This window comes from Podarcis filfolensis (genome assembly GCF_964270895.1).
Source record: "Podarcis filfolensis genome assembly, chromosome: 2".
NCBI lineage: Eukaryota > Metazoa > Chordata > Lepidosauria > Squamata > Lacertidae > Podarcis > Podarcis filfolensis.
Window position 1 is genome coordinate 15,509,829 of NC_139605.1, and position 14,475 is coordinate 15,524,303.

Here is a 14,475-nt window from a genome sequence, read left to right on the forward strand (position 1 = left end):
CTGTCATGGATGCTTTAGTTGAGATTCCCGCATTGCAGTGGGTTGGACTAGATGACCCTCAGGAACCCTTCCAATTCTGCAATTCTATGAGAAAACTGTCCATTTCATCCTACCCTCTGTTTCCTGTTATTTAACTAGTTACTGATCCACAAGAGGACCTTTCCTCTTACCCCATGACTGCTAAGCTTATTCAGTAATCTTGGGTGAGTTACTTTGTCAAAAGCTTTTTAAAAGTCCAAGCACACAATATCAACTGAACCACCTCTGTCTATATGCTTGTTGACGCTCTCAAAGAACCACCTCACTAGGCAGTCACCAGATACTAATGTATTTAAATCTTTCGTTGCTGTTAGTCTTCAGGTTTTTAGGAATGTGCTCCACAAATAATTTATTTGCATCTCTTATTGTCCTCTTGCATATTTTTAGGCAAAATTTGTGTTCCTTTTTGTTCTCCTCATTTGGACAAGACTTTCATTTTCTAAAGTAAGCCTTTGTGTCTCTAATACCCCCCCACACTTTGCTTATGAACCACATAAGGCTAACTCCTGGCCCTGCAGTATACATTATAGCTGAGCTTTTATACAGCTTCCAAACATTTTGGAAAGATTTGACCCTAACTACATACCTGTTAGGCAGTGTACATCTGATTTCACATATGTGTTCACCACAGGCATGAACTCAATGCACAGCTCTGGGACGGTGGAAACTTTTATGTGGAGTCAGGCTGTGCATCTGCTAAAAACGTGTGTATACCTTTAGCTCGTATACCCAATGAAGAACTTGTCACACCAGGTAGAAGAAAAAGGTTGATTTATTGAACATACATGAAGAAAGGCAGCATATATAGGTGCTGCTTCAGACAGCAAGGTTAAAAATATGCAGGCAGCAAATAATCATTAAGCATTTACAGACACACCTTAATTCTAAAGAATCCCTGACTACCGAAAAGCCTAGAGAATAAGCAGAGCAATTTCCCATAGCCTTAAACTGAAAAGAAAGAAGGGAAGGGAAGGGAAGGGAAGGGAAGGGAAGGGAAGGGAAGGGAAGGGAAGGGAAGGGAAGGGAAGGGTAGGGTATACCTGATCTTGGAGCAAGCAGGATTTGAGAACTATAGCATGGCTGTCAACATTTCCCTTTTCTTGTGAAGGATCCTATTCAGAATAAGGGAATTTCCCTTAAATAAAGGGAAACATTGACAGCTATGAACTACAGTCATATCTCGGGTTGAAGTAGCTTCAGGATGAATATTTTCGGATTGCACTCTGCAGTGACCTGGAAGTAACGGAGCGCGTTACTTCCAGGGTTTGCCGCTTGCGCATGGGCAGACACTCAAAATGATGTCACGCGCAAGCGCCGAATCGTGGCACGCGCACGCGCAGACGCGCAGTTGCAGGTTACGCTCTACTCAGGATGTGAACGGGGCTCCGGAACAGATCCCATTCGCATCCAGAGGTACCATTGTATGCCTCTGGTGAGAATTAAGCTCCCTCCTTCAGAATTCCATGCAGGCAAGGCAACAAAGTCTCTCACCCATTATTTGGTCTAGAAAATTGGATTCACCAGGAAGGTGGAGTCATGGGAGCTGGGAATTGACAAACCATTGAAAATTCCTTGCCCAACTATACTTTGAACCGAAATAACCTCTATGGAGAGGTCAGAGGGCTTCCTTAGTGAGTGAATAACATTACACCTCTTTTGAAATCTAAAGTGGCTGTGTTGGGTTTTCTTGGCAATTGTCTATTTACATATATATTGAATTTGAAAGCCCTGAGACCACTAGTCCTAACTGGTTCGACAACACATCTCACACCAGGCCTTGGGTACCACTTAAGATTAAGTCCATGGTTACCACCCCTCTGGCTGTTCCATGGCCAATTCTTCCTGGGCACAGTCTGACCTTTAGAGTGCCTAGAAGTTGCACTTCTTCGTTGTGACTTGAGCCTACATGAATATTGCCTATCTTGCTGTAATGCAACTCCCTTCATACCTGACCATTGGCCAAGCTGACTGGGGCAGCTAGGAGTTGGAGTCTAAGAGCTGAAGTCCAGACACTGGTTCTCTCTCTGCTGCCTGAACTTAAGGGCTTCATGGTGCCAGGTGAAGTCATATTCATATGCCTGTTTCAATTCAAGATATACGGTTACTTCCAGATCATGATACTTGAGTGGCTGAGAACTGCAGCCCTGCAATGGGGGTAGACAAGGTAGACAGCAGTTCCCAATTTTTGATAGGTGTCCTGTTGCTCTCCTTGATTCATGAAATGAGCAGATGGATCATTCATGACGTATCAGCTCCAGTCAATAGTGGATTTCCCAGGATGGCCCACAGTCTTCCTTCCCTGAGTATTGCTTCCATCCACTGTGCAAAAATGCTAGGATAAAAAGAGTGGAGTTTGGCCCTCAAGCTGTGGAGGATTCAGTAAAGATCCCTGTTCCCATAATGATTATTTTGCAGCAACAGTTTGCTAGCACAACATAGAAATCAGGTTCCCCCTTGCCACTTGGCTTGGAACAGGTGAGGAACCTCTGGTGTATGGGTAGAACATGGCACTCCAGAATTCTCTTTCTTGACCTCTAGAACTTCCACAGGCCACGTCTCTCTCTGGCTCTTGCCCTGTGCCCTCCTTGGGTGCTTTAGCTTGGCTGGAATGTGACACCAACCAGCTTTTGTTTTGGGGTTTTCTTTTATAAAAAAAAATATGGGTGTAATTCATTTAAGCCTTTTTCTATTCTGAGGAGAGGGACACGGGTGGCGCTTTGGGTTAAACCACAGAGCCTAGGACTTGCTGATCAGAAGGTCGGCGGTTCGAATCCCTGCGATGGGGTGAGCTCCCGTTGCTCGGTCCCAGCTCCTGCCAACCTAGCAGTTCGAAAGCATGTCAAAGTGCAAGTAGATAAATAGGTACGGCTCTGGTGGGAAGGTAAACAGCATTTCCGTGCGCTGCTCTGGTTCGCCAGAAGTGGCTTAGTCATGCTGGCCACATGACCCGGAAGCTGTATGCTGGCTCCCTCGGCCAATAAAGTGAGATGAGCACCACAACCCCAGAGTCGGTCACGACTGGACCTAAGGGTCAGGGGTCCCTTTACCTTTGCTATTCTGAGGAAGACACCCAACATTTCCCTTTGCTCTTTTTTCCAAGCATTTTTTTTAAAAGAAATGCAGCACTTACATCTACTACCAAGAGCCCAAGGAAGCACAGGAGGAGGCCACCCCAAATCATCCGAACCATATTCTCAGTGCTGAGTTTTTCCTGGGTTAATGATCCTGCTCCTACAGTAGATATGGAAGTGGGGGGGAAAGGGATATTGAATCAGAAAAGGTGAAAAACAAGAAACATATCACGTCTTCCTTAAAATATCTTGGGTGCTTTAGCTTGGCTGGAATGTGACTCCAACCAGCTTTTGTTTTTGTTTTTTTAAAAATATGGGTGTTATTCAGTTAAGCCTTCTTTAGGGGGTCTGTTCTGAGTAAGACTGAGCTGAATGCCATCCTTTAATTTTAAATAAAGATTAATTTTACAATAAAGATTATCGTATCATTATAGGTGAGTCAGAAGGATTATACAGTGGAACCTCGGCTTTCGAACATATTCCTTTCCGGAAGACCATTCGACTTCCGAAACGTTTGGAAACCGAGGATCAATGGGTGGTCAGCAAAATCCATTGAAAAAATGGAGAAACGCGCCCTTGGAATCTGTTTGACTTCTGAGGTGAGTTTAAAAATGGAAGCAATTACTTTGGGGTTTTCGGCGTTCAGGTTCCGAATTGTTCATCAATGGAGACATCAATGGAGAACCGAGGTTCCCCTGTACAGTGTCAGGATATCAATGAGGGTTCACAAGTATACCTTTACGTTTGCATCTGAGTTTTTCCTGGGTTAATGACTCTGCTCCTACGGCAGATGTGGAGGTGAAAGAAAAGGGATATTGAATCAGAAAAGGTGAAAAACAAAAAACATATCACGTCCTCCTTAAAAACAAGCCAACATCAAGACATGGTGTGTGAAGCTGGCTTGTTTTACTCAACTGTAGTTGGGATGATCTGCCATTTTTCTGGCTTCGGACCAGAGGTACTGCTAAATATTTACAGGGTTCAGGGCAGAAGCCCATGTCAGGTACTAGGCAGAGGAGGAATGGTGGAGACCATCTCCCCAGCCTGACCCTTCCAGAGAAGAAGAAGACAGTTCAGAATTACAACAGGGGTTTGAGGGAGGTGGCAGATGAGCTGGGAAATAATGGGAGAGGAGGAAGAGGCAGAGCTGGAGCAACTGGCTGACACGTTATCACTAGAAAGCATTCCAGACCCACCATCTCCCAGAACCCAGTGGGCCTTAAAAGTAGGAGAGCAAAGGGCTCAGAAGCAAAGGGCGCTCAGCGCCACCCATAGAAGAGATGACAAATGAAAAGGGGGAGGGGAGATTTACTTGGGGCAATGCCATTATTCCAAGAGGCTGTGTTCCCAACCCTCTCTCTGTATATATTGAATAAATAGCAGGTGGTTAGGACTTTTCCTTATCTTATCCATTCCTGGCAACCTGGCATGGGGGTTGGTTCCTCTCCTGCCTGATAGCCTGTGATGACATCCCCCTTGGGGTCCCTTGTAACTCTACAGTTCTACGACTTGACCAATAACATTTTCTATATGTTAAGTTTCATATAAATATAAGCTTCTGGGAAATTAAGATGGTTGAATGGGGTCTTGCCAGCCCTGTGTTTTACAGTGCAGCCAGCTGCCCTACGTTTTGTTTTTAAGGAGAAAGTGATATGGTGACCAGTACAACAACCTGGGGCTCAGAGATGAAAAGAAGACAGAGTCCCTACCAGAGAAGAATGGCAGATTAAGTTGATGGACTATGCCGAATTGGCAAAAGTGACCAGAAGAATAAGAAATCAGGAAGATGAAATTTTTAACAAAGAATGGGGGAAATATATAATTTGCCTTAGAAACCATTGTAAACAATAAAAATTATTAGTAGGATTGGAATAACAACTGTAGTTTAATGTTGAATTTGGGGTATAATGGAGATTTAAAAGATTTGGATTAATACATAAGATGCAGAAAGAAAAGTTAATATAAGGACCCACAAAGGGGCGGAGGAAAGTTCAGAAGATTCTTCAGGATTCTCTTTCTGTGCTAGTTGTTTGATAATTGTTTGTAAATTTTTAAAATCTGAAAAACTAAATAAAAAGGAGAAAGGGGAAAAAATGTGTGGCGAGGGTGTTGTGGGGTTTGTAGCTTTCTTGCAAAGAGAATGACATAAGAACAATAAGTGGGGGCTAGTGGGTTGTTGTTTTATTTTTATTAGGTATTTTGTGGTTTTCTATCCTGATTTTATTCTGTGAACCGCCCTTAGACACCCCCCCCCTGGGTATAAGGCAGTATATAAATTCAATAAAGGAGGAGGAGGAGGAGGAGGAGGAGGAGGAGGAGGAGGAGGAGGAGGGGGAGGAGGAGGAGGAGGAGGAGGAAGAAGAAGAAGAAGAAGAAGAAGAAGAAGAAGAAGAAGAAGAAGAAGAAGAAGAAGAAGAAAACTGCTAGATTACTCCCCCACGCCCTAGATCAGGGTGTCTCAGCATCTAGAAACTGGCCGTGCCAGATGCTGGACCTCACGTTATAATTGCTGGACAACTACCAAAATATATTTTGTGAAGGGAGACTTGTTTCAGTTCTTTGCAAATAGAACTGAAAATGGCATTCTCAGTCATACCTTATGCCTCACTGAATTTACTGGAGTTAAAATGCATAGGATTGAAGCCCTGGAGATTACACCAGGACAGCAGGCAATCATTCCAAGCATGAAGCAACCTAAATATTTATTTATGCTCATTGCTGTCCATTACCTTCAGTCACGGTGAGATTCACTGTCGCATGCAGTCTTAAATCCATGGATTTAATTGTCGCGCGGTACATTCCTGCATCGTGAAGCCCCACGTGATGAAGCACTAGTGTGCCATTCTTGAGAACGTCTGCCCGCTGCTGATACATCTCATCCACCAGTTTGTTAGTATTACATTCTTTCCCCCACCATTTGAGGGCTGTTCCACTGCAATTGTCTACAATGTATGCAAGGATAAGGACATTTCTGTTGCCGGCAATAAAAGTCCATGTGATGTGGAGGAATTCCCAGGAAGGATTGGGGGGCTGAAGGGAGAAGGGTAACTGAACAGTCTGGTTGATGGTAGCGTTGACCCAACTGTGAGCTGAGGAGATGGGCACTGCTGATGCCATGCCTGGAAGAAACAGAGAAGGAAAATGCATGTGCTGTCTGCTATACATAAATGGTAAGGTAAAGGTAAAGGGACCCCTGACCATTAGGTCCAGTTGTGGCCGACTCTGGAGTTGCGGCGCTCATCTCGCTTTACTGGCTGAGGGAGCCGGCGTACAGCTTCCAGGTCATGTGGCCAGCATGACTAAGCCACTTCTGGCGAACCAGAGCAGCGCACAGAAATGCCATTTACCTTCCCACCGGAGCAGTACCTATTTATCTACTTGCACTTTGACGTGCTTTCGTACTGCTAGGTTGGCAGGAGCTGGGACCGAGCAACGGGAGCTCACCCCATCGCAGGGATTCGAACCACCGACCTTCTGATCCGCAAGCCCTAGGCTCTGGGGTTTAACCCACAGCGCCACCTGCGTCCCATTCATAAATGGTATTTGTGGCTAATACCCATTGAAAGCCTTATCCTCGACGTATTTATCTAATCCCTTTCAAAAGTCACCCCTGTTGGTGGCCATCATCATGTTTTTCTTGGAACATCTGTACAGAAAAAGCCTGTCAGAGAAGGGGGTCCTGCCCAGTAGCTGATAAGATAATCTAGTGCTTTTGTGAAGAAATAGCATTTTGGAGAAAGGCAGAGAGTCTGAGACTGAGTGAGAAAGAGAGGAAGACATATGGGAGGGTATGCAAAAAATCCTATGGCGCTGGCTGTGCCACTGAGACAGCATCCACATCAGTGCTAAATAATGTATTATTTATACCCTGCCCATCTGGCTGGGTTTCCCCAGCCACTCTGGACGGCTCCCAACAGAGTATTAAAAACACGATGAAACATCCAACATTAAAAAACGTCTCTAAACAGGGCTGCCTTCAGATGTCTTCTAGAAGTCAGATAGTTGTTTATTTCCTTGACATTTGATGGGAAGGTGCTCCACAGTGAAGGCGCCACTACCCAGAAGGCCCTATGTAATCGCATAGAAAGCCACCCACAGGGAAAGTGTTCATCCCTGGCATTTCTCACCATGTGAGGGGCATTTAAAAAATAGCAGGTGTCAGAGCCTATATACATGTCTTTATGCACGGCTGCCCAATATTGAGAGTGCCATGGACTGCAAGAAGATCCAACCTATCCATTCTGAAGGAAATTAGCCCTGAGTGCTCACTGGAAGGACAGATCCTGAAGCTGAGGCTCCAATACTTTGGCCACCTCATGAGAAGAGAAGACTCCCTAGAAAAGACCCTGATGTTGGGAAAGATGGAGGGAACAAGGAGAAGGGGACGACAGAAGACAAGATGGTTGGACAGTGTTCTCAAAGCTACCAGCATGAGTCTGACCAAACTGCGGGAGGCAGTGGAAGACAGGAGTGCCTGGCGTGCTCTGGTCCATGGGGTCACGAAGAGTCGGACATGACTAAACGACTAAAGAACAACAACCCAATATAAACATTTTTGCACACTAATATATGCATTTTGCAGTCTTTTTTTGGTGGCACGCCAACTCGAAATTGAGAAAAGTATAAAACTTGAAGAGTAGGTGTATTTTGGTCCATGTGTTGATTCAGCGGGAGGGGTTCATCTAATGAAGCTTGTCATCAGAAGCCCTGCAAAAGGGCTTCAACCCATGCAAGAGAGATTTCTCCCTTCCTCCCCTTGTGCATCCCACAAATTTGGCCTAGGGTGGGTCAAGAGAACTCCCAGAACCAGAGACATAACTAGGCCCCCTTGCTTCTTTGGCATGGAGATATATAGGTGCCTCCAAAGCTGAGAGAGACCATGGACCAGAAACTCAAAGAGTTTCCTTTTCGTTGCCTTTCACGCTCCACCAATGACTTCCTAAACTGAGGGCAATTTTTGTGCCCTTCCTGGGCCTGTGCCCTTGGCAGCCACCAACCTATCTAACTCCTAGGTACGCCCCTGCTCAGAACAGCACACAGGGGGAAAGGGGTCGTTCTGTTTGGCAAGCTGAATTGCTTGTGCAGATGGAAGATTCGACATAACGCGATGTTGAATTCCGCCCAGGGTGTGGGGTGATCTGCTTTGGGTTTTCTAAAGGAGAACAAAGTGTCTAAACTCACTGCCATTCATTTGGTTCTCCTGCCCTTCAGAAGCTCACCCCAGCAGCCTCACTATCCCATTTGTAGAACACTTATAGCAATAACCGCCCATCTTGCAGACTCTTCTGCCCAGCGTTGTCCCCAAGGAACCGACTTCCAAAGCACAATCTGCTTTTGCTTTTACTCACTTGAGAACGCCCAGAAGAATGCCACACTGATCAACATCCTGGAGGGTCGTACAATTAGATACCGCACCAATTCTGAAATCATACCCGTCTCAAACCTCCGACAATTGAACCGCTTCCTTAATTGAATGTTTCAAAACTGTGTCTCTCATTTTTGTTCTGCGTGGTAAGTGAAAGATCTGGTCTCTGGAAAATGAGAGAAGCAAGCAGCTCTGGTGTGATGAGACCACTCGAGATAACACGATCAGCAAAGGATGTGGTCTAGCAGGGTCAGGTACCTGCTGCACAATACATTTAGGCTGGGCAGCTAGGAAGAGAATAGAAACTTAACTTGCACTATTTCAGAGAATTATGGCCTTGAAGCAGAAACCGAGGGGAAGGGCGACAGCTCGGCAAAGTGGTAAGCAGAAGGCAGATGAGGAATAGAAACGTCTCGTAGAAACCGCAGTCTTTATAATGTATTAAATTAGGGTTGGTTGCTTGGTGAATGGGACGTATACAGCTGTGTGTGTGCAATAAGTGGAATGCCCAGAGGAAACTCAGCGTTCTATTTGCCTGCTTCTTCAAATGGCAAGATGTTCTAGGGGTGCAGCCTTTAACCAGGGTTGTTTTCCTCTCCGAAAAGGTCACTGGAGGCTTGTGACAAGACTCCCTTTGACACTGGACAAGAACCTTTGCCTACTGGCTTCCAGGTCCTGAGGAATATTGCAGGTGGAGGATGGATAGGGATGGGAAATCACATGGGGACAGGAGATTTAGCAGTTTGAGTCCATAATCATTCATAGCATCCCAGAGGGAATGGGGGTTAAGGCTGGGAGATGCACATCAAGACTTTAAAACAAAATGAAAACAATCCCTATCCTCGCTACACTATATGGGAAGGTTTCAGGAGGGAGAGCAGTGAGAGGGAATTATACATTTTGTCTTCCCTGCTTTCCAGAAAGCTGCCCGTCCTACTATACAGTCATACCTTGGGTTACAGATGCTTCAGGTTGCGAGTTTTTGGGTTACGGATGCGCCGAAAGCCAGAAGAACTGGAATGGGTTACCTCCAGGTTTCGGCACTCGCACATGCGCAGAAGCGCTAAATCGCGCTTTGTGCATGCGCAGAAGCACAGAACCATGACCCACACGTGCGCAGACGCGGTGTTGCAGGTTGTGAATGTGCCTCCCACACGGATCACGTTAGCAACCCGAGCATCCGCTGTTCAGCAATTAGTCAGGTATGTTTGGGGTTGATAGACAGCCAGTGGGGAAATGTTCCTTCATCATCATCATCATCATCATCATTTTTTATTTGTATGCCGCCTTTCCACAGTTAAAAAACAATGCTCATAGCATAACAAGATTTACATAATTACAAAAGTCATAAACAATAAATAAACCACATCAAAAAAATACACAACCATATGGGAAACAATTTCCACATACAGTGGTACCTCTGGTTACATACTTAATTCGTTCTGGAGGTCTGTTCTTAACCTGAAACTGTTCTTAACCTGAGGTACCACTTTAGCTAATGGGGCCTCCTGCTGCCGCTGCACCACCGGAGCACGATTTCTGTTCTCATCCTGAAGCAAAGTTCTTAACTCAAGGTACTATTTCTGGGTTAGCGGAGTCTGTAACCTGAAGTGTATGTAACCTGAAGCGTATGTAACCCGAGGTACCACTCTAAATCAAAATCTAAAACTAAGAATACAGCATTAATGTCACAGTTTAAAATGACATAGGTAAAAAATAACAGCAATTTAAACAAACAAAAACAAAACAAAATGAAGCCCTCTCTGCCCAGCAGCAGCAGCAGTCCTTTATAGAGCCCATCAGGCCCCGCCCTGGGCCAGGTTTTGAGTGGCAGGACTTCCTAATATGTAGACAGCCAGTTTTAACCCCAGTCTTCCACAAGGCACCTTGGAGGCCTGAGCCTATTTCTAACTGTTTATCTATACATGATCATGTATCATGCATTGTGATCATATATCTCACAGCCTGCAAGACAAGGTGGCAAGATAGGGTAGCACAGTTGTCACAACACCAGGGTGGCAGGATAGCTCTGGGCAAGCACATTGCTCTAACAAGCTAGGAAGTCAATGCTGGCTTTCCAGCCTCTGCCTCTCTGAGGCTCCAACTGGCCCCTGGGTGAACTAGTCTCTTAAAGGCTCAACCCACCAGGCTGAAGACAGATACATCTCGTCTCCTATCTGGTGTGTTGCCTGCACCATTGGGCTGGTGAGCTAGTGAAACCCTTTGGTTTCCCTGCGATGGATCTGGGTCTGGTTCTATAGGCCCTGGTACTCTGGGAACTGGTTCAGTGGATTCTTGCCTACCAGGCTGAGATTCAGGGCTCCCTTTATTACCAGCATCAGATTCAGGATCAAGAATCTAATCTGCCTCTCCAGCTGTGGCCTCTGACTGCAGCTATCCTGGCTGCTGCTGGACTTCAGGTTTGTGATATCATGCTACTCCATTCCTAATGTAGATCTTCGCTCACCCTTTTCCCCCTAGCAGGAAGGGCACCATTTTGTGGTTCAGCTCAGGTGTCAAAATGTCTTGGGCTGGACCTGCTCTCAGCTCATTTTGTGGAGACATATGAGTGACCATGGTATCTTGAGGTCACAACTAATCACAAGTTTGTTTCTTTTTGCAACAGAAGTAAGCCTTTTGTTATTACTTGAAACAGAAGAAGTTTTGTTTCCCCCAGTTCCTCAATTTGCTTCTGGTCTTAAATTTAGTTTTCACCATTTCTGCATCAGTTTGCAATTTTGTATATATGTATATCTAAATCTGCACGAGGAAGTCATATATGTGTCTGCACATTTTCACTAACATATGCATGTTCATATATAGTTTTGCCACTTTCCCTATGCTTCTTTTCCATGCTTCTTTCCCTGGTATACTTTCTGCATGCATTGCTGTTGCTGTTTTAGAAAACTGAGTTGCAAAGTGCAAGTTTCTGGATGTATTGATAAAATGATTATTGTCATTTGCTGGATTGAGCAAGACAACAAAAATATCAAAACATTGGCTGCGCTGGAGGCATCTAATGGGAGTTGGAGCCCAGCAACATCTGACAGATACCACATTTACTACTTACCTGTGAAACCATGTACTGTTTCCATTTATCTGAATAACATGCATCTCAGCCATTATCTGTATCTGGTGCTGCAGTCAGTACCTTGGCAGCCACAGCTGGGTTAACACAGGGCTACCAGCTCATCCCTCTGGGTCTCAATAAGCAGTAAGAAGACTATAAAAATGACCCACATCTGGGAGGCTATTTTAAGAACCCTTGGTGATTATTAGCCCTTGAGCCCACTTGTTGAAATGGAAACTTGTTTTTATAATTAACACACACAAAAACGTCACCTAGACAAAATCCTGCCATGACAACATTGTATTTCCTGCACAATCAACAAAATATCACAAATGTTCAAGCCACAATAAAAATGGAGGAAATCACATAGGTTGTCTGCTGAGAGGCACAATTATTCACAGGCTTTTCTGCACCAGCAAAGACACCTAAATTCTTGCGGGCACAAGCACAACTTGCACTGAATGTTTTCTTCTGCAGACACACAAAGTTTATTAATAGCCACATACCAACATCCTGTTTCTTTGTCATGGCCAGAGAGGAACCAAGAGAAAGACAAGAAAGACTTGGCTTTTGCTCTTTGGTAGCATAAGAGCAGATGTAGGGGACATTTTCCAGCCCTAGGACCACATCTGCTCATGGGTAAGTTTTGAGGGCCACATTCCAGTGGTGGGTCTGGCAAAGGTGGGTTTGGCCACCCACCCCACACCATAACCCAGGCATAGGCAAACTCGGCCCTCCAGATGTTTTGGGACTACAATTCCCATCATCCCTGACCACTGGTCCTGTTAGCTAGGGATGATGGGAGTTGTAGTCCCAAAGCATCTGGGGGGGGGCGAGTTTGCCTATGCCTGCCATAACCCATCCTCTGTCCAGGCAAGCAAGAAGTACTCTGATAGTTCAAGGACACATCCCAGCAAGGTAAAACCACCAGAGGAGAGTGCAGAGCAGGACCCTTGAGAGTTGTGCCCCGGGAAAGGTGCATGAGCTAAGCCCTTTGAAGATCCAGATAGAGGTTCCTCATCCCTTGTTTTAGAGATACATGGCCCTATTTGTACCCAAGAATATCCTTGCTTGGGGAAGGAGCACATGCTTGTGTCAAATGCAGAAAGTCTCAGGATCAACCTCCAGTTTTAAAAATGGCAAACACTACCCAGGGTGTCATGCATCAGAGGATCCAACCCCCCATGGTAGGTTGCCAGGAACGGATAAGACAAGGAAAGTTCTTACCAATGCTATTTATTCAATATTCACTCAGAGAGGCTTAGAAATGCAACCTCTTGAAGTAATGGCGTTGTTCCGAGTGAAACTCCACTCCCTCCATCCCTCCCACTTTCTCATGAGTCATCACTACATGTGCTGGAAAGGGCCTTTTGCCTTTCAGCTCTTTGCTCCCCTACTTGCAAGGCCCACTGTGTTCTGGGAGGCAGGGTCTGGAATGCTTTCTAAAGACACTGTGTCTGTCAGCTCTCCCCGCTCTTCTTCTTCTTCTTCTTCTTCCTCTTCTCCCGTTATTTCCTAGCTTTCCCTTTCATCTGCCTCTGAGCTGTGACCTTCCTCAAACCCCTGTTGTAATTCTGAACTGTCTCCTTCTTCTCTGGAAGGGTCAGGCCGGGGAAATGGTTGTGGTGATCACACAGGGTCCCCGGACATTTCACCGTCTATTGATCCCTGTGCCACCACTTTATTTCTCACTGCCACCACCCAGGCCCTGCCTGGTACAATACTGAGTCCAGTCAGGGTTAAATTGGAACATAAACTTCTGTTTATTTATTACAGTTTAACAAGTGTGTGGTTTCATAAACGGTATCGGTCAATTACAATGATGGGGTGCCTATCCAGACCTATAACTTCCGCTACCTGCTCTCACTCACTAAACCACCTCTCAGCTATTTACTTGTCTTCCTACCCCCTAACTATTCCTGACTCAGCTTATTTCTCTACCCTAACTCAACCTACCCCCAAACTCTATCCCAATTCACTCCCACTCCACCCAACCACGCAACGAACTCCTCCCTTTGCCCCTGCCAGAGCTGGTTTCATAGTCCCACTGACTCCACCCCCCTGGGTCCTGATTGGTTAACCTGTTTAACTATTTCACCTCTAGCACTCTCCTATGTTAACATCAAAACAGTCTCCACCATTCCTCCTCTGTCCAGTCCCTGACACAGGGTGGGGTTCAGCAAGAAATTGGGGTGGGGTCTCAATCTATACTGGGAGCAAGTTCAGAGGCCCACATGCAGTGGCGTAGCGTGGGGGGTGCAGGGGGAGCCGGCCGCACCGGGCGCAACATCTGGGGTTAGGGCAAATCCATGGGTTAGGGGGCGCAAATCCACGGGTTAGGAGGCGCAAATTACTTGCCTTGCCCCGGGTGCTGACAACCCACGCTACGCCACTGCCCACATGCTTATGTTTCCTTTTAAATAAAAAAGTTTGCTTATGCACACTTCTGCATACCCTCCAACCGTCCCTGTTTTAATGGGGCATTCCTGGAATTACAGAAGCCATCCCAGCTTATGAATTCATTCTGGACTGACAGTGGGATGAACTGGTGCTTTTAGCTGGCACTGGCACTTGCAGTGGTGCTATGCTCCTGCCATAGGAGCTGTCAGGTTTCAGGGAATCAGCTTCCTCCCCCCTTTGGCAGTAGATAAGCAGAACAAAGGAAAAGGAGTCTTCTTACCAGTTAGAAACTTTAATGATCACAGATTCAGGTAGGTAGCCATGTTGGTCTGACGCAGTCGAGATAAATTAAAAAATTGTCCAGCAGCACCTTAGAGACCAACTAAGTATGTTCTGGGTATAAGCTTTCTTGTGCATGCACATTTCTTCAGATACACTTCTTCAGATTCTTCTGTGTATCTAAAAAAGTGTGCATGCACACGAAAGCTTATACCCAGAACATACAGTGGTACCTCAGGTTACATACGCTT

At 45.6% G+C, this 14,475-nt stretch overlaps 1 protein-coding gene across 1 annotated transcript; it reads right to left on the bottom strand.

Moving 5' to 3' along the window:
* Positions 1-1,580: 1,580 nt before the first annotated feature.
* On the bottom strand, positions 1,581-8,721 carry LOC310757230 (uncharacterized protein). The gene is made up of 4 exons (XM_083602508.1): positions 8,459-8,721; positions 5,840-6,229; positions 3,170-3,270; positions 1,581-2,371 (listed from the first exon to the last, which is right to left on the bottom strand). Exons 1-4 carry the CDS (start codon positions 8,538-8,540, stop codon positions 2,288-2,290), a joined length of 657 nt encoding a protein of 218 aa, XP_083458634.1. The 5' UTR covers positions 8,541-8,721; the 3' UTR covers positions 1,581-2,287.
* Positions 8,722-14,475: the final 5,754 nt, after the last annotated feature.